The sequence below is a fragment of the Atractosteus spatula genome, chromosome 3, assembly GCF_055471065.1.
Source record: "Atractosteus spatula isolate fAtrSpa1 chromosome 3, fAtrSpa1.hap1, whole genome shotgun sequence".
Taxonomy (NCBI): Eukaryota; Metazoa; Chordata; class Actinopteri; order Semionotiformes; family Lepisosteidae; genus Atractosteus; species Atractosteus spatula.
In genome coordinates this window covers 66,630,788-66,650,051 of record NC_142708.1, presented here as the reverse complement: position 1 = coordinate 66,650,051, position 19,264 = coordinate 66,630,788, and the positions used below count along the sequence as shown (strand labels likewise).

Sequence of the window (19,264 nt, the reverse complement as noted above, 5' to 3'; positions counted from 1 at the left end):
TGCAGGGTGAGCGGTCCCTCTTTTTATATAAAAAGAAGAATAGATTACATTTGGTAATGGTGAAGATAGATCTGTTCTTAAAAAGGTAATATAACAGTATTAAAGTGTACAAAACTATTAAAAAGCATTAGTTTATTAGAAAGGTGATTCCATTTGGCTCATTTGGCTTGTGTGCTGACGGCTACTGCGTCTCATGTCCCTCTTTACACTGAATGAGTTATATAAATGTACCAGTCATGGTACAGGAGGAGGGTAATACATTCTTGAATAATTTATGTTGAATAATTTAATACGGCAGGATCCTTTAAGGACTAGCGGGGGCGGGGCCAAGAAGGGGTCAGGCGTGCGCGCTCCGGGAGCTGGTGACCTCACGGAGCCTCGCGATTGGCTGCCGGCGCCTGCGCGCCTGCGTGCGCGCGCTGCGGTGTCACCTTGCTTTTTAAACAGGAGCTGGAAGCAGGGGTCCGGGCAACGTCAGGCTTTGCAGTTGCGTTTTCACTGCACCATGGCGGCGACAGCGGGGGCTAGCAAGCCCAAAACGTCCCCCAAATCCATCAAGTTTCTCTTTGGGGGTCTGGCCGGGTGAGTGGTGCCGTTGGCACGGCTGAGCTCTTTCCGCCTGGGGGGGAGACGCTCCGGAGCAGATTTGGGGTCACAGCGCTTCCTGCGACAGGGAACAAATCGCGTTAGAAGCATGACGTGGTACATTATTGCGTTATTGCTGCCGGGACTGGTCTCTGCGGTGGGGTCGGGTCTTCTGTGCTGGACAGGGGGGAGTCCGTTCTGTCCTGTCCGTGTGGGTCGGGGAATTAAGCTGCGCGCACCGTGTGTGTGTGTGCTCTCCACAACCCCTGTGGTGCCTCTTGTGTGTGCGTGTGTGCTCTCCACAAGAGAGGAGTGTAAATGTCAGTCCGAATCAAAGGGCAAAAGACATAAGGCAGGTCACAAAGGAGAGGAGCCCATTCTGCCCAGATGGCTCCAGATCGATCCCAGGCTCTCATCCAACCGCTTCTCGGAAACATCCAGGCTGCTGGCTTCAACAGCACGGCTGGGCAGCTTGTTCCCCACCCTCACCACCCTTTGTGTAAAGCATTGCCCCCTGTTCTCGGTTTAAAATGCACTTCCACGTAGTTTCCACTTGTCCCCTCGGGGTCAAGGATCACCGTTGATCGTGAAGAGAAACGTGACCTCCTGACCTCTCGCGCAGGCACATCCGATGAGACTACTGCCGTGTGGAAACGAATTGGCAACAGAGCATCTCTGTTCAGAATCTTTTTTAAATCGCCCTCCAGAATTAAAATGAATGGGGAAACATGCTGGGTCGAGTAAGCAAAGGTGTTTAATATTGGATTGATAAGTTAGTGTAATGGCTCCCAATCCTGGTGCTGGAGATCTACACTCCGGGTTTTTGTTCCAGCCAAGCTCTACATTACGCAATCGGCCCCTTCGTTAACTTAATAACCGGATTAATTTGAAGTGTTTTCAGGTCTTAAACACGCAGGAGGTCGCCTTTCAACTAGTGCACTTCGTCCTGCAACACAAAATCCCAAACATCTGATGAGACAAAAATTCTCGCAAAAAAAAGATCCAGTCAGGCAACTTCATGGTTAGAAGCTGGGCTGGAGTGAAAGCCCGGAGCTGTGGGAGCCTCCAGGAGCGGGACTGGGGGCCCCTGACCTCTGGGCGGCAGGAGTGAGTGTCGGTGTCGCCGCTACACAGCGCTTCACACCTGGGCCCCCCCCGTGCTCACGCTGTTTCTCGAGGCGTTTCAGAAATGAAGAAATATCGCCGAGAGCAGAATCGAACAGGAAACAGTCTTCTGAACAGCCTATGGGGAAAAAATCTGCTATGAAGCAGAGCACGAGCTTTCTGGTTTGGCACGACCGCCATCCGAAAGGATTTCTTTCTGTTTATTGTTTTTTATGGATTGGCTACCCTGAGCTCTTGTAGCTGTCTTAGTCCATGTGAAGATGTTTCCCTGTGGTCTCGTCTGTGTCGGAGCCTCAAGAGGCTGTGCAGTAGACAAGCCTGCTCTCCGTCCCTCTGTAGCTGCTGCTGCTGTGCAGCTGGTGAAGTGTGGACCGGATCAGACTGCTGTGAAGCAGGAGTGTGGTGGGTGTTCCTTGCGGGACGGTCCTGCTCCTCTCACTGTCTGTCTCTGCGTGTGTGTCAGGATGGGCGCCACGGTGTTCGTCCAGCCCCTGGACCTGGTGAAGAACCGGATGCAGCTCAGCGGCGAGGGGGTGAAGACGAAAGAGTACCGCACCAGCCTGCACGCCGTGGGCAGCATCCTGCGCAAGGAGGGCGTCCGGGGCATCTACACTGGGTACGGGGCAGATCCTCACACGGCAGGGCAGCTAGTTCCAGGGGAGTTACAGTTACCATGTCCCTGGGGCAGGGAGTTCTTGTGGGTCCTGGGACAGGGGCAGTTACTGTGACTCCGGGGCAGGGAGTTACTGTGGGTCCTGGGACAGGGGCAGTTACTGTGACTCCGGGGCAGGGAGTTATTGTGGGTCCTGGGACAGGGGCAGTTACCGTGACTCCGGGGCAGGGAGTTACTGTGGGTCCTGGGACAGGGGCAGTTACCGTGACTCCGGGGCAGGGAGTTACTGTGGGTCCTGGGACAGGGGCAGTTACCGTGACTCCGGGGCAGGGAGTTACTGTGGGTCCTGGGACAGGGGCAGTTACCGTGGCACTGGGGCAGGGAGTTACTGTGGGTCCTGGGACAGGGGCAGTTACCGTGACTCCGGGGCAGGGAGTTACTGTGGGTCCTGGGACAGGGGCAGTTACCGTGACTCCGGGGCAGGGAGTTACTGTGGGTCCTGGGACAGGGGCAGTTACTGTGACTCCGGGGCAGGGAGTTACTGTGGGTCCTGGGACAGGGGCAGTTACCGTGGCACTGAGGCAGGGAGTTACTGTGGGTCCTGGGACAGGGGCAGTTACCGTGGCACTGGGGCAGGGAGTTACTGTGGGTCCTGGGACAGGGGCAGTTACCGTGACTCCGGGGCAGGGAGTTACTGTGGGTCCTGGGACAGGGGCAGTTACCGTGGCACTGGGGCAGGGAGTTACTGTGGGTCCTGGGACAGGGGCAGTTACTGTGACTCCGGGGCAGGGAGTTACTGTGGGTCCTGGGACAGGGGCAGTTACCGTGACTCAGGGGCAGGGAGTTACTGTGGGTCCTGGGACAGGGGCAGTTACCGTGGCACTGGGGCAGGGAGTTACTGTGGGTCCTGGGACAGGGGCAGTTACTGTGACTCCGGGGCAGGGAGTTACTGTGGGTCCTGGGACAGGGGCAGTTACTGTGACTCCGGGGCAGGGAGTTACTGTGGGTCCTGGGACAGGGGCAGTTACCGTGACTCCGGGGCAGGGAGTTACTGTGGGTCCTGGGACAGGGGCAGTTACCGTGGCACTGGGGCAGGGAGTTACTGTGGGTCCTGGGACAGGGGCAGTTACCGTGGCACTGGGGCAGGGAGTTACTGTGGGTCCTGGGACAGGGGCAGTTACCATGCCAGGTAGGGGTGTTTTGGGAAGGCAGGAAACTACTGGAGTGGGTGTCTGGGAAGTTGGATAATTTGTGCCCGGTATATTCGATATTGAGAACGCAGGGCACGGCTGCAAGAGGGACCCCGAGCCGCCAGGGGCGTGTCGTCCAGTGTCTGAGTGTGACCCCTCTGTCTCTCCTCTCTGCCCCCCCAGTCTGTCTGCCGGCCTGCTGCGCCAGGCCACCTACACCACCACCAGGCTGGGCATCTACACGGTGCTGTTCGAGAAGATGACGGGCACCGACGGCAAGCCGCCCTCCTTCCTGATGAAGGCCCTGATCGGCATGACGGCCGGGGCCACCGGCGCCTTCGTGGGCACGCCGGCCGAGGTGGCGCTGATCCGCATGACCGCCGACGGCCGGTGAGGGATCTGCTGTGCGCCCCGTGCTGCCGTCCCTCCTCCTCTCACCCGCTGACTTCTGTCTCCCTCGTTCTCTCTGTCGCCCAAGCCTGCCCCCCGCCCAGAGGAGAGGCTACTCCAATGTGTTCAACGCCCTGGTGCGGATCACGCGGGAGGAGGGCATCACCACGCTCTGGAGGGTAGGCTGTTTCCCGCTGTGTCTCTGCCAGTCACGGCACCCCTGGAGTCTGCTCCCGCAGCCCCGCGCCCCTCTGCTCCCGCAGCCCCGCGCCCCTCTGCTGTACTGCTGCTCCCGGAGCCCCGCGCCCCTCTGCTGTACTGCTGCTCCCGGAGCCCCGCGCCCCTCTGCTCCCGCAGCCCCGCGCCCCTCTGCTGTACCGCTGCTCCCGGAGCCCCGCGCCCCTCTGCTCCCGCAGCCCCCGCGCCCCTCTGCTGTACTGCTGCTCCCGCAGCCCCGCGCCCCTCTGCTCCCTCTGTAGTGTGTGGCAGTGAATCCACCACACTGGGGTGTAATTGCAGCGTGTTACAGTGAGTACATGATACTGTGGTTTTATTCACACATCAGTGCAACAGGATGGTGGCTCAGCGCTGCTGCCTCACAGCTCCTGGGTACAGTTCTGGCCCCAGGTGACTGTCTGGGTGGAGTCAGCATGTTCTTCCTGAGTTGGAGTGGGTTTTCTGCCACATCCCGGAGACGTGCCAGGTTGTTTGAGTGGCTCCTGCTATCTGCCTGTCCAACGAGGGAGGGAGCTGCGCCGACTGGGGTGGGTCTGGGGTTTTGGAGAGGAGGCTGTGGCACACACTTACAGACTGGCGATCCGCTGTGTGTTTCAGGGCTGTATCCCCACCATGGCCAGGGCGGTGGTGGTCAATGCAGCGCAGCTGGCCTCCTACTCCCAGTCCAAACAGTTCCTTCTGGACACAGGTGGGACTCTCCGCCTTGCTAACACACTGCTGCTACTGTCCAGTGTGTCTGTATTAACCCCTCTCTCTCTCAGTGCAGTGTTAATGGACTGTAGTGTCCAGTGTGTCTGTATTAACCCCTCTCTCTCTCAGTGCAGTGTTAATGGACTGTAGTGTCCAGTGTGTCTCTATTAACCCCTCTCTCTCTCTCTCTCTCTCAGTGCAGTGTTAATGTACTGTAGTGTCCAGTGTGTCTCTATTAACCCCTCTCTCTCTCAGTGCAGTGTTAATGGACTGTAGTGTCCAGTGTGTCTCTATTAACCCGTCTCTCTCTCTCTCAGTGCAGTGTTAATGTACTGTAGTGTCCAGTGTGTCTGTATTAACCCCTCTCTCTCTCAGTGCAGTGTTAATGGACTGTAGTGTCCAGTGTGTCTGTATTAACCCCTCTCTCTCTCAGTGCAGTGTTAATGGACTGTAGTGTCCAGTGTGTCTGTATTAACCCCTCTCTCTCTCAGTGCAGTGTTAATGGACTGTAGTGTCCAGTGTGTCTGTATTAACCCCTCTCTCTCTCAGTGCAGTGTTAATGGACTGTAGTGTCCAGTGTGTCTGTATTAACCCCTCTCTCTCAGTGCAGTGTTAATGGACTGTAGTGTCCAGTGTGTCTGTATTAACCCCTCTCTCTCAGTGCAGTGTTAATGGACTGTAGTGTCCAGTGTGTCTGTATTAACCCCTCTCTCTCAGTGCAGTGTTAATGTGCTGTAGTGTCCAGTGTGTCTGTATTAACCCCTCTCTCTCTCAGTGCAGTGTTAATGGACTGTAGTGTCCAGTGTGTCTGTATTAACCCCTCTCTCTCTCAGTGCAGTGTTAATGGACTGTAGTGTCCAGTGTGTCTCTATTAACCCCCCTCTCTCTCTCTCTCTCTCTCTCAGTGCAGTGTTAATGTACTGTAGTGTCCAGTGTGTCTCTATTAACCCCTCTCTCTCTCAGTGCAGTGTTAATGGACTGTAGTGTCCAGTGTGTCTCTATTAACCCGTCTCTCTCTCTCTCAGTGCAGTGTTAATGTACTGTAGTGTCCAGTGTGTCTGTATTAACCCCTCTCTCTCTCAGTGCAGTGTTAATGGACTGTAGTGTCCAGTGTGTCTGTATTAACCCCTCTCTCTCAGTGCAGTGTTAATGGACTGTAGTGTCCAGTGTGTCTGTATTAACCCTTCTCTCTCTCAGTGCAGTGTTAATGGACTGTAGTGTCCAGTGTGTCTGTATTAACCCCTCTCTCTCAGTGCAGTGTTAATGGACTGTAGTGTCCAGTGTGTCTGTATTAACCCCTCTCTCTCTCAGTGCAGTGTTAATGGACTGTAGTGTCCAGTGTGTCTGTATTAACCCCTCTCTCTCTCAGTGCAGTGTTAATGGACTGTAGTGTCCAGTGTGTCTGTATTAACCCCTCTCTCTCTCAGTGCAGTGTTAATGGACTGTAGTGTCCAGTGTGTCTGTATTAACCCCTCTCTCTCTCAGTGCAGTGTTAATGGACTGTAGTGTCCAGTGTGTCTGTATTAACCCCTCTCTCTCAGTGCAGTGTTAATGGACTGTAGTGTCCAGTGTGTCTGTATTAACCCCTCTCTCTCAGTGCAGTGTTAATGGACTGTAGTGTCCAGTGTGTCTGTATTAACCCCTCTCTCTCAGTGCAGTGTTAATGTGCTGTAGTGTCCAGTGTGTCTGTATTAACCCCTCTCTCTCTCAGTGCAGTGTTAATGGACTGTAGTGTCCAGTGTGTCTGTATTAACCCCTTGCTCTCTCCCTTATAGGGTATTTTGGTGATAACATTCTGTGCCATTTCTGTGCCAGTATGATCAGTGGACTAGTCACCACAGCGGCCTCCATGCCCGTTGACATTGTCAAGACAAGGTACTCTCTCCCTCTTTGCTTCCTTCTCCAACCTCTCCTTCCTGTCTCTCTCTCCCTCCTGCCTCTGTCTCTCTCACTGTTCTCTCTCATGCCTGTCTGCCTCTTTCTGTCACTCACCTCTCTCTCCCTGCTGCCTCTCTGTCACAGAATCCAGAACATGAGGATGATCGACGGGAAGCCGGAGTACAAGAATGGCCTGGTGAGTCTCTGTCCCTGTTTGCTCTCCTCTCTCTTTTCCCTGGGTGTTGTCTCTGTGCTTTGAATTTTATAATGTCCTGCAACAGATGGGGCTCTGACCTTTAACGAGAGAGGGAGGAGAAATTCCTTTGGGCTCAGCTCAATTTCATCCTTTACATAAGGATACTAGCTCAAGGAGAAGCAGTGTCCTCTGTTCCTCACTCTGGCAGTGCAGTGTAGAGTCCAGTGTGTCTCTATTAACCCCTCTCTCTCTCTCTCTCTCAGTGCAGTGTTAATGTACTGTAGTGTCCAGTGTGTCTCTATTAACCCCTCTCTCTCTCAGTGCAGTGTTAATGGACTGTAGTGTCCAGTGTGTCTCTATTAACCCGTCTCTCTCTCTCTCAGTGCAGTGTTAATGTGCTGTAGTGTCCAGTGTGTCTGTATTAACCCCTCTCCCTCAGTGCAGTGTTAATGTAGTGTAGTGGCCAGTGTTTCTGTATTAACCCCTCTCTCTCAGTGCAGTGTTAATGTGCTGTAGTGGCCAGTGGGTCTATATTAACCCTCCTCTCTCTCTCAGTGCAGTGTTAATGGACTGTAGTGTCCAGTGGGTCTGTATTAACCCCTCTCTCTCAGTGCAGTGTTAATTGACTGTAGTGGCCAGTGGGTCTATATTAACCCCTCTCTCTCTCAGGATGTGCTTGTGAAGGTGGTGAGGAAGGAAGGCTTCTTCAGTCTGTGGAAAGGCTTCACTCCATACTACGCCAGGCTGGGGCCGCACACCGTGCTCACCTTCATCTTCCTGGAGCAGATGAACAAGTTCTACAAGATCTACTTCCTGGACTCCTAGAGGAGAGCCAGGTGGACAGAGGGAGCACTGGACACAGATAGATGGACAGATCAATATGTGTGGGGAGGGGGAGAGGACAGGGCAAGCTGACAATAAACAGAGGATCAGATCTAGACATGTCCGGGACAGAATGGGGACATTGAGACAGACAGAGACTGTGTGTGGACAGACTCTCTCTCTCTCTGTCAGCAGGCCCTCTCCTTCTCTTTCCTCCATCCTCTGGTCAACACAGCACTTACTGGACACTGAGACCCCCCCTGTCCTCCTGTGTTCAGCAATCAAGCACTTAATTGGGTCTGATTAATTGGTTAAATGAGACTACCTTTGGTAAGGGGGAGATGGAGAGAAGGCGAGACGGTTCTGATGTATTTCTTTTCAAGGTTAAATGGATTGCTGTGTGTGAATGCCAGTGGTGTATCTGTCCATTGAAGTGATAGGACTGTTCTGTAACATGATTTTGCACTTTTTCATACGTTGTATTTGGCAGGAACAACTGTAGGAAGATCTTCATCCACTCCTGTTGCATAGCAGTCCCAGATATTAGTGTTGCCAGTCCATAGCTTTCATGTCCAATTCCAGCTGTTTCCTGCTGTTGGAGGCTCTCATAGAAACAACATCAGGGTATGAAAGGTGACAGTTGTTACCTAATTTTAAGCCAAATTGCTCAAAGAGCAGCATGCAGAATTAAGATCTGAAGAAAGAAAGCAGGCTCATTTTCAGCAGTACAGTTTCTTCAAGAGCCACCTATAGCTGTTAAAACAAGCTAAAATCTGGAGTCTTATTCTCATCCCTGTAAACCCTCAAGTGGTTTAGATTGCTGTGCAGTTGGAATCTCTTGTCCGTGTATCTCCAGCATTGCTCCTCGAGTGCCCCATCTTAATGGCAAACATAAGTCGCCATTAAATCAGCAGTTTCTGGTGGCACATAAGAGTACGCTGTTCGGCCCAGCCAGCCCATCTGGCACAGTTAATTGACCCAAAGGTCTTATCCAGCTCTCTGGAACCAGGGCTGGAGACTCCTGTACTGACTGGACCAGGGCTCTCTGGATCCAGGGCTGGAGATTCCTGTACTGACTGGACCAGGGCTCTCTGGATCCAGGGCTGGAGACTCCTGTACTGACTGGACCAGGGCTCTCTGGATCCAGGGCTGGAGACTCCTGTACTGACTGGACCAGGGCTCTCTGGATCCAGGGCTGGAGACTCCTGTACTGACTGGACCAGGGCTCTCTGGATCCAGGGCTGGAGATTCCTGTACTGACTGGACCAGGGCTCTCTGGATCCAGGGCTGGAGACTCCTGTACTGACTGGACCAGGGCTCTCTGGATCCAGGGCTGGAGACTCCTGTACTGACTGGACCAGGGCTCTCTGGATCCAGGGCTGGAGACTCCTGTACTGACTGGACCAGGGCTCTCTGGATCCAGGGCTGGAGACTCCTGTACTGACTGGATCAGGGCTCTCTGGATCCAGGGCTGGAGATTCCTGTACTGACTGGACCAGGGCTCTCTGGATCCAGGGCTGGAGATTCCTGTACTGACTGGACCCAGGGCTCTCTGGATCCAGGGCTGGAGACTCCTGTACTGTTCCGGAGCTCTCTGGATCCAGGGCTGGAGGCTCCTGTACTAACTGTACCGGGCCTTTCCAGAACCAGGGCTAAAGAAACCTGCTGTACTCAATCTCTTTGCTCTATGGTGCTTGTTTAGATCTGATAGATCTGCTGTAAACTGCTCTCTTCCCCTCCGGTCCTCAGCAGAGCAGGATGTCCTTATCCAGCCTCTGCACGGGGTGCTGTGTTGCTGCTGTGCTAAGTGTTCAGTGTGGCGTCTCTCTTGCTCCTCTAGGGGAAAGAGCTGAGCGACGCGTGTTCAGCACCTTTCATTTTGCGCTTGTTGAGAGACGTGTGCACTGCAGGGTAAAGAGCTTCTCGCTTATTCTGGGTCTGGTTAAATATATACACATTATACCAAAGGCACAGGGACAGGGGGCATCAGAGTCACTATACAATTACAACAATCCCCTTCCCTCGCCGTTTCCGAGAAGCTTTCGGAACCTGGGGTCACCGGAACCGACCCACGCTCTGTCGTTTCCGATCTGCAGCAGGGCCCATGCGCGACTCCCCTGGCGCAGACCGATGTTCACGCTTGCCCCCAGCCCTGGCTCTGGCGCCCCTGCTCTCAGTGCGACTGTGTCATCGCTCTCTCGCGGGGTCGGCCTTGGTGAAAGCAGAGGGTGGGGTATGGAATGGGCTTGAGCCTTCACATGGCGCCTAAGAACGGTTAAGTGTCGAATCCTTCGTGCAATGTGAATCCCTCATCTCGGCGCCCCTGGGATTTCTGGGAGTTTATTTTTACGGATTTAACGGAGCAAATTCAGGAATCATGGAAAGCAATGGCTTTGCAGGGAGGCAGCAGATATATATACACCCAGTTGTGTTGATCCTAGAATGTTAGAACAAAAATAAACGTTACATCTTTTTTTCCCTCAGTCGAGTGCCTGTTTCTTTAAGAGCTGGGTTGCAGGTTTGCTTTTCAGTGCCCGATTTTCACCGTCTGCCTCCACCCGTCTGCTGGCGGTGCTGCAGGCAGAACCGCCAGCTGCGCAGATGCCCAGGAAACGGTTTTCCGCAGGCAAGAGCAAAGCAGGCAGCGAACGGGAGCTCTTGGGGGTCTTCTGTGGGACGGGAGTCACCACCAGGGGTCTGCGAGGGGACATTTTGAGTGTAGAAGCTTTCGAGACTGGAAACAGGAGATGCTCCTTTACAGGGAGAGTGGTGGAGGTTGGGAACTGACTCCTAAATGACATACTTGAAGATGACCTGGTGTTTGTAACTTTTCTGACATTTTACATCGCCATAGATTTATGCATCTACGTGTGAACCTCCTAGGGCAGGAGTTAAGGGTAGCAAAGAATTATGGGTATGAGTATTATTGAGGGGCAACATGGTGATGATATGGAGTTCTGCTGGCGTGGAATTTGCATTTTATTGGCATGTGGCTTTCTGCTGGGTGCTCTGCTGTACTCCCACATACCAAAGACATACCAGTAGGGTGTAACTGGCTTCTGGGACAACTGATCCTGAAATGTGCGTGTTTGTAAAGGAACAACAGGTTTACTCCATGCTGAAAAGAGAAGAAAACACAACAGTTTCGGCTGTGGAGCCTTCTCCGGGTGTCGGGTGTCTGGGTGCCCTGTGATGGACTGGTGCCCTGTGCCCACTCCGTGCCAGCATCGGCTCCGCCCCCCCCCCTCCACGACCCTGAACTGGAGGAAGCAGAAGATGGATGGAATATTAATTAATTATTGATCCAAGTATGACTGCTTGTTACAGCCAATAGTATAGGACACACATGATTAAGAGCCTATTGCTCAATGAAGTAGAGGCGCTGTGCCCAGTGTCCTGTTCACATTCCGCTATGAGCTTGTGCTGCAGCCGAGGCCCATAATAACTCGCTCCCTCCCTCGACACAGCTGGTGAAGCTCCTTCTCCCTCCTCTACCATCTGAGAGCGCCGCCCGGCTGGAGATCGAGTTCATGTCGGGAGCTGCGTCAGCAGGCGTAGGCTGCAAAGGAACAAGCAAAGGTTCATTCCTGTTTCTTCGCACCTGAAGAAGGCTCCACGGCCGAGGCGCTGTCTCGTCTCTTCTCAGCATGGAATAAACCTTTACCCGTGCCTTTAAATCCGGAGATTGAGCTGGTTCCCTCCTGTACACAAACGCAATTCATAGAACCGGCATTTATTAAAAATGCAGAATAATATTTGGAAATTTTCCACAGCTCTTGGGAACTACACGTTTTAATTCGACTTTATGAGTTTTTTTTTTACACTGTCCTGTTACTGTACTTTCTCGAAACTTTAAAGCGTCTGCTGTTTCCAGATTTACTTTCCTTGTTAACCACAGTACTTGTGAAACATACTATTTTGTAAGTAGGAGTCCGTAAGCCGCGTGATTTTCAAACCGCAACATGAGTTTTTTTTTCGTCGGCCGATCACAAAATCTCCAGGGGCCACCGTGCGCATGGGTACAAGTCGCCCCCGCCCCCCCCCTTCTCGGGCACTCCCTTTAAGCGCCGTGTTTCCGGTGTCATTCAGTCAGTCCACGATGGCGGACCTCCTTGGCTCTATCCTGAGCTCCATGGAAAAGCCTCCCAGCGTCGGCGACCAGGAGAGCCGCCGGAAGGCCCGAGGTACTACCCGAATCGCGATTTATAACCTTTTAACACCTCTCGGTAACTCTTACAAAGGCGCTCTGCCTGCAAATGAACGGAAATTTATTAATGTTGCGCTCGAAAGCCGACCCCCACCTACTGTGGTCTCCCTCTCTGCCTCTCCGAGGAGAACTGTGCGCTCGCTGTCTTCATCCCCTCCTGTTCTTCATCACCATTGGCCAGGGTCTCCGCCCCTCTGCAGCGCCTATTGGTCGACGATGCCGTCAGTTTTTTTTCGAGGTCATGAATATTAACATTCAGTTTCTGGGGCCGTTTCGCTCTCTGCACAGCCGAGATCTGATTGGCCAATCTCAGATCCGGGATTTACATATTTAAATATTCAAGAGCCAATCTGTGAAATCGTCTGTGTAGTATGCGGTGCGATTTATTTACATATTTTGTTTTTTGTATAACAAAAAAAAAAACGTTTTCTGTCTATTTAGTAAAAACAGAGAGTAAAAAGTAAAAACACACCCACCCCTCTTCACTACAGTGTTCGTCTTTCCTCTTTTAATCGCTGGGACCCTAAAACCGCAAGGTATCCTGTAATGGTATTTTCCCAGAAATCGAAACTGCAACTGTTAGGTCACGGTAAAGGTTTTTATAAACCGTTTTAACACGTTCTGTGCTCTAAGACTTAGAGTCTAAGTCATTAACTTGTGCACAGCTCACGAGCTTTGTGTGTTAAAACAAAAATTAAAAAAAAATTAATTTGATAGATTAAAAAAAAAGTACTGTATTGTTCCCCCTCCCCATTGATAAGATAAGATCACTTTATTGGCCACATACAATTTCTTGCATTAGGAATTTGTCTTTTCGCATACCCCAGCTTCCTCTCCATGAGACACACAGACAGGGGGGGAAGTCACACTGACAGTGATACACCCCTTATAAACTGTAGATGAGGGTCCCTGCTCCAAGTGCTCCACACTGACCTCCTGAGACCAGGACCGGACACCCTGCAGACACACTGTTTTCTGATGCCTGGGGGGGGTGTGTACCTATTCACTGAGCCCAGTAAAGCCAGCTGGATTCTGTGTTTCAGAACAGGCCGCCCAGCTGAAGAAGATGCAGGAGGAGGAGAGGAAGAAGAAAGCAGAATTCAGGAAGAGGGTAAGGGCTCCGGCTGTAGTGGACTGGACGTCTCTGGTTCGTTAGAGGAAAAAGGGGACAAACGAGTCTTGGCATTTAACAGCTAGTCAATCCAAGGATCTGACCCGGCCATTTCGTGAAATAAGTCAATGAGTCAGGGATTCAACCACACGTCTGTACCCTGTGTCCCGATCGGAGCAGGGGGGGTGCACCCTGTGTCCCGATCGGAGCAGGGGGGGTGCAGCCTGTGTACTAGTTTATACTGGGATGTACTCTACTGGGTTGGACTGGGCTGTACTAGTTTATACTGGGCTGTACTCCACTGGATTGGTCTGGGCTGTACTAGTTTATGCTGGGCTGTAATCCACTGGGCTGTACTAGTTTATGCTGGGCTGTACTCCACTGGGTTGGTCTGGGCTGTACTTGTTTATACTGGACTGTACTCCACTGGATTGGTCTGGGTTGTACTAGTTTATACTGGACTGTACTCCACTTGGTTGGACTGGGCTGTTCTAGTTTACTGGACTGTACTCCATTGGGTTGGACTGGGCTGTACTAGTTTATACTGGACTGTACTCCACTGGGTTGGACTGGGCTGTACTAGTTTATGCTGGGCTGTACTCCACTGGGTTGGTCCGGGCTGTACTTGTTTATACTGGACTGTACTCCACTGGATTGGTCTGGGCTGTACAAGTTTATACTGGGCTGTACTCCACTGGGTTGGTCTGGGCTGTACTTGTTTATGCTGGGTTGTGCTCCACTGGGTTGTACTGGGCTGCATTAGTTTATACTGGGATGTACTCTACTGGGTTGGACTGGGTTGTACTAGTTTATACTGGACTGTACTCCACTGGGTTGTACTGGGCCGTACTAGTTTATACTGGGATGTACTCTACTGGGTTGGGCTGGGCTGTACCCTCTGCTCTGTCGCTGCCAGTCTCACTGACCCCCTCCCCCCCTTGCCCCACCTCTCCTCAGATGGAGAAGGAGGTGTCTGACTTCATCCAGGACAGTTCTCTCCAGAAGAAGAAGTATGCGCCCATGGGCAAGATTGAGAGGAGCATCCTGTAAGTACACAACAGCACAATGCCGCACAACGCAGCCATGTGTAGGAGAACCCCACAACAACTCTGCACAACAGCACAACACTCCCATCGTACACCTGTACAGAGTCACACAACCCAGGCACAGATGGATGAGTGGATTCGCCAATAGAAAGACAATCTTACAGATAATATGCAGAACTGCACCGTTGCACAGTAATGGACACTGATCGACCCGTTCCTCTCCTCCCAGGCACGACGTGGCTGAGGTCGCGGGACTGACCTCCTTCTCCTTCGGTGAGGATGAGGACAGCCGCTACGTCATGATCTTCAAAAAGGTAGGAATTTGTAACAAAACCAGAGTGTACCTTACTAGTCTGTGTTTTCTCCTTCCTCAATTCAATTCAATTTTCAATTCAAGGTGCTTTATTAGCATTTATTAGCATGACCGATGGGTACAATCAGTGTTGCCAAAGCAAATAAAAATAATAAAATTAACGTGGAACAAAACATAAAATAAAAGTTAAATAAAGTGAAAGTAAAATTCCTCTCTCTGTCTCTTCTAAGACTCTGTGGCCCTGTCTGTTTCTCTCTCTGCCTGCCTGTGCTGTTATGCATGTCTGGGGTCCCCTCTGTCTCTCTCTCTGCCTGTGCTGTTGTCACTGTCTCTCTCTTTCAGCCTGTCTGGTGCCCAGTCTGTCTCACTCTGCCTTTGCTGTTGTCGGTCTCTTCCTTTGTGTGAAGGAGTGTTTGTGTTTATGTGTCCTGCAGGAGTTTGCTCCCTCAGACGAGGAACTAGATGCGTACCGTCGGGGGGAGGAGTGGAACCCCCAGAAAGCTGAAGAGAAACGCCGTCTGAAGGTGAGATACGTCACCCCCAAGCACACTGCGCCTCCCCACCAATGCACAGTGACACCTGCAAACAGACCCTGACCACCCCAGACCCCTGCTGCCAGTTCACACACTTCCTGAGCAGAGTGGCTTGTGTCTGCAGGAGCTGGCGCAGCTGGAGCAGCAGAGGGACACACAGGCCGACAGCAGCGCCGTCTGCCCCAACAGCAACTACAGGGACAAGTATAGCCACCTCATCGGCACCGCAGCTGCCAAGGACGCAGCGCACACTCTGCAGGCTAACAGCACCTACGGCTGCGGTGAGTCTCTCGGGGCGCCTACTTAATATGCATCAACTACCTGTCTGCCTGTTCGCTGTGCACCCATTACCAGTCTGCCTGCTGTCTATCCACCCTTCTGTCTGACCTCCTGTCTGACCTCCTGTCTGACCGCCTGTCTGACCGCCTGTCTGACCGCCTGTCTGTCTGACTGCCTGCTGCGCTGTCTGACAGCCTGTCTGTCTGACTGCCTGCTGCGCTGTCTGACAGCCTGCCTGTCTAACCACCTGCCTGTCTGCCTGCCAGCTGCGCTGTCTGACAGCCTGCCTTTCTAACCACCTGCCTGTCTGCCTGCCTGCTGCGCTGTCTGACCGCCTGCCTGTCTAACCACCTGCCTGTCTGCCTGCCTGCTGCGCTGTCTGACCGCCTGCCTGTCTAACCACCTGCCTGTCTGCCTGCCTGCTGCGCTGTCTGACCGCCTGCCTGTTTAACCACCTGCCTGTCTGCCTGCCTGCTGCGCTGTCTGGCTCCTTGTACACCTGCTTGTGGGAGTGCAGCTGTCTGTCTCACCCTCCCCCCTCTCTTTTCCTCTAATTTGTATCTGTCCCTGTCTCTCTCCCTCTCTGCAGTGCCCGTGGCCAATAAGCGTGACACCCGCTCCATCGAAGAGGCGATGAACGAGATCAGAGCCAAGAAACGGCAGAGGAGGGGGGAGGAGGAGAGTGGGGGGGGCAGCAGCACCTCCTGAATATAGTAGGGTTGTGTATATGGGGACATGGGGGGGGGGTGGTTAGTGAACTCAGGCTGTGTGTGTCTGGCCTGTCTGGGTAAAGCGCGGTCCGGAACCCCCGCGGCCTTGAGAGGACGTGGTTTCCCAGCATGCCGCGAGGCTGCAGCTGTGCGTCGGACATCAGCGGTGGGCGTTTGCATTTCTGGGGCTCCTCGAAGGGGTCGTCGTTCAGTCCGAGCCACCTCTGACCCCCTCCAGCACCCTGCCTCAGTCCGTTCGCAGGCCCGGGAGCTTCTCTGATTCAAACACCCGCCGCTCGTTACCGAGCTCTTCGCTTTGTTAGCGTGGGGATGGTCAAATTCCAGCTGCCTCCAGCCGCTCAGTTTAGTCGCAATGGGAGAGACGCATGTTTTTAATCCCTGTGGAGAGGGTGGGGGCGGGCTATCGAACTTTCCTGAGGTGAGAAAATATTCTCTAAAACTGTCTTTGAAGTGTTAGAAGGAGCAGATTATGGTTCCAGATTTGGGGTTCGAGATAGTGAAGTGATCATGCATCATCGTTAAACAGATTACAGCACATGCCTCAGGTCTGAGAGGCTGGGCTGTCACCCTGCAGCAGGAATAAGAAGTAGGATTACGGCTGTAAAATGACCTTGGGTTTTATACCACTGGCACAGGGCCAAGGCCAGGGGGCTCCCCCTAGTGGCCCAGCTAGAGAAGGCCTACAGGGAGATAAAGTTGATTCCCTGGATGCTGGTTCCTGTCTGGGATCTGGGGTCCCTCCGGGATCCCTGCATCGCTCCGTGGACGTCCAGAGGGAGGGGTACACGGGGTCACAGACCGGAACCCCACATGTGTCGTGAGACTGTTCCCCTTTGCACGTTGGTGCCACAGTACGGGCTCACGGCCGCACACTGGTCCTGCAGCCCACAGGTGTACAGGAGGTGGTGGCCCGTTGGTAAGCGGCTTAATCTGGGCCGGTGCGGGAGTCGGCGCTGCCCGGCTGCGCTGGACAGGTCGGTCACCGGCTCGTCCACTCCTGCTCTCGGACAGCCGCAGTCCAGACGGTCTGCAAGGCCATCTGAACCTGATCCGTAAAGCAGGCGACCGGCTCCAGGGAGTCCTTGGGAAAAGCGCTGGCCGGACTGGGGTCCGGTGGCCCCCGTGCTGACTGGACTAGGCTAGCTGGCTCCGTGGTAGGGGACCCCAGATTTGAAGAGATTTTAAAGTAAGTTGTGCCTCTCTCTGATTGCGACGTAAACTAGTTGTGCTGCCCTTCCTCCCTACCATCATCTTTCTCCTTCATGGTGAGGATACAGTTTCGTTTTTGTTTTTAGTGTTTTATCATTGTCAACTGTTCATCTTTGTTTTCCTTCTTTACTGGGGGGGCGGGAGGGTACAGCAGTGCGTGGAGTCATTGAAGAGAACCGACGTGATAAGTGTGGCTTTGGGTTTGAGGATGTTCACACTGAGAAGTATTTGATGTTCCTTCGCTTTAAAGGTATTAAATGCTTAAGATGTACTGTGCCACCAGGGCCTGGTTCGAAGAGAGACCGACTCCCATTGCACAGAAATCTGATCCACACCAGGTTTTAGCAACTACAGATATTTCTTATATCAAAGCAACACTGGGATTTGGAGATGTATAACTTTATTTTTTTATTTTATTTATTTACTTATTTTAAGTCACATACAAACATGCAGATAAAAAACATTTGAATATACTGGCCTTTTCTGTTAAATCGGTACAGTTTTTCTGAGAGCCTCCTGATGCTGCTAAAATCTGGAGTGGATCAGACTGCTGTGCAGAAGGAGTCTGATCATTAACATTGTAAAAACCCGGAGTGGATCAGACTGCTGTGTATTGAGATGTCAGGAACCAATAACCGGTGACCCCTCCTCTGTTGATCTCTGGGCCAAAGGCTCACAGCTGCTGTCCTTGGGATCTGGAATCCACCAGCTTTCAATTGGTCCAATTAGAGCTTGATTGGATGACTTTATCCCTTCTCTCCAGCACAAAACCCTCTAAATTAAATGTGGACAAGGGTGATCAGATCTGGGGGCTGGTCTCAGAACAAGGGGTCACTCGATCTAGTGGGGGGGCTCTCAAAGTCCCCATCGAGACTCGCCTAATTCAGAGAAAGCAGGACTCCCCAGAACCAGACCCGCTCCAGCTGAGCCCTGAATGAAGACCAGCTCAATTCCTGGTTCTTGTTTTAATTCGATATTTTCTGTCATTTATGCTTGTGTAATAGCAGCTGGTTTTAACAAGTTATTTATACTTTTTTAATAGTTAATCTGAAATAACTAATTATCAGCTGGGTCATGGGTCAACAGATTCTGGGGTCGCCAGGGGGAGGATTAGGCGGACCTGAGTTTTAAAGTACCGCAGTAGACTTAGAAATCTCCTTGGGGTACAGGAATGTGGGGGCCCCACTTGATTATTAGTGTCATGTGTTGCGATGTCTGAGTTGTTTTTTTAAATTAAACTTTTGTGTTTGTGCTCTTAAATGGCTTTTTGAGGATATTTTTTGTGAAATATATTGTAACATTAACGGTGTCTGATGGTGGGAACTCCTGTTTCTCCTCCCCACACCTCTCCTCTGGCCTCTAGCGGTTAAAATCTGCCTCATCTGGACTAATTAAGCCCATGATTACAACGTGAGAATGGCCTGCTCTTTGTAACCATCCACCCTGTTTGTTCGTTAGTAGCTAATTGATCCCAAGATCCTGTCCAGCAGTTTGTTGGAGGAAGTCAGGGTGTTGCCTTCAACATGGCTGGGCAGCTTGTTCCACACACCCACCACTCTTTGTGTAAAGAAGTGCCCCCGCTTTCAGTTTCAAATGTATTTACACATTGTCTCCATTTGTGTCCTCTGGGTCACTGTCCATTCTGAAAAAGGCTGCCGTGTGGATTTTGTCAGTAGTCTTGACGTTAACAGGTTGTTCAAGACCTTCTCCTGTTAAAGACTAAAAGGTTTCAAGTGGATCAGTAACTTTAGACAGTTCAATTTGATGATTGGGGGGGCGGAGCTGGGGTAAGTTAGCAAAGTACATGATTGGCAGGTACACCATGAAGGGGTGAGACAGAGATCAGTAAGCTGGTGTGTGATTGGCAAACTCAGACTGACAGAGAGATAGAGGAGGCAGCACAGAAGATGAGCTCCTAATTTCTTTGAGATTTTATTGTTTTCTGGAACTGAACAAATAGTCTAGGAATAAGGCGACATCTAACAAAACTAAAGAAAACTACAGAAGTAAAGAAATAATTTGCCATTGGAAAAAAAATCAACAAAGCAAACATCTAAAAAACTGAAGATCAACTATAAGACACAGCTACACCTGAGGATAAAGGACCTG

General features: G+C 52.1%; 2 protein-coding genes across 2 annotated transcripts; both read left to right on the top strand.

Moving 5' to 3' along the window:
- The first annotated feature begins 398 nt into the window (after nt 1-398).
- slc25a11 (solute carrier family 25 member 11) lies at nt 399-10,209 on the top strand. Its single transcript, XM_088910203.1, has 8 exons — nt 399-582; nt 2,174-2,326; nt 3,697-3,903; nt 3,992-4,082; nt 4,738-4,828; nt 6,606-6,705; nt 6,853-6,904; nt 7,574-10,209. The coding sequence occupies exons 1-8, from the start codon at nt 506-508 to the stop codon at nt 7,727-7,729; spliced, it is 927 nt and encodes a 308-aa protein (XP_088766329.1). The 5' UTR covers nt 399-505; the 3' UTR covers nt 7,730-10,209.
- Nucleotides 10,210-11,657: 1,448 nt separating this feature from the next.
- On the top strand, nt 11,658-18,415 carry spag7 (sperm associated antigen 7). The gene is made up of 7 exons (XM_088911716.1): nt 11,658-11,910; nt 12,977-13,044; nt 14,002-14,090; nt 14,320-14,404; nt 14,838-14,927; nt 15,061-15,217; nt 15,805-18,415. The coding sequence occupies exons 1-7, from the start codon at nt 11,742-11,744 to the stop codon at nt 15,921-15,923; spliced, it is 777 nt and encodes a 258-aa protein (XP_088767842.1). The 5' UTR covers nt 11,658-11,741; the 3' UTR covers nt 15,924-18,415.
- The last annotated feature ends 849 nt before the right edge of the window (nt 18,416-19,264 follow it).

Coding starts and splice junctions, on each gene's coding strand:
- spag7 (XM_088911716.1), top strand. CDS start 11,742: ATGGGTACAAGTCGCCCCCGCCCCCCCCCTTCTCGGGCACTCCCTTTA. Junction 11,911..12,976: donor GAGCCGCCGGAAGGCCCGAG/GTACTACCCGAA, acceptor TCTGTGTTTCAG/AACAGGCCGCCCAGCTGAAG. Junction 13,045..14,001: donor AAGCAGAATTCAGGAAGAGG/GTAAGGGCTCCG, acceptor ACCTCTCCTCAG/ATGGAGAAGGAGGTGTCTGA.
- slc25a11 (XM_088910203.1), top strand. CDS start 506: ATGGCGGCGACAGCGGGGGCTAGCAAGCCCAAAACGTCCCCCAAATCC. Junction 2,327..3,696: donor GTCCGGGGCATCTACACTGG/GTACGGGGCAGA, acceptor CTGCCCCCCCAG/TCTGTCTGCCGGCCTGCTGC. Junction 4,829..6,605: donor ACAGTTCCTTCTGGACACAG/GTGGGACTCTCC, acceptor TCTCCCTTATAG/GGTATTTTGGTGATAACATT.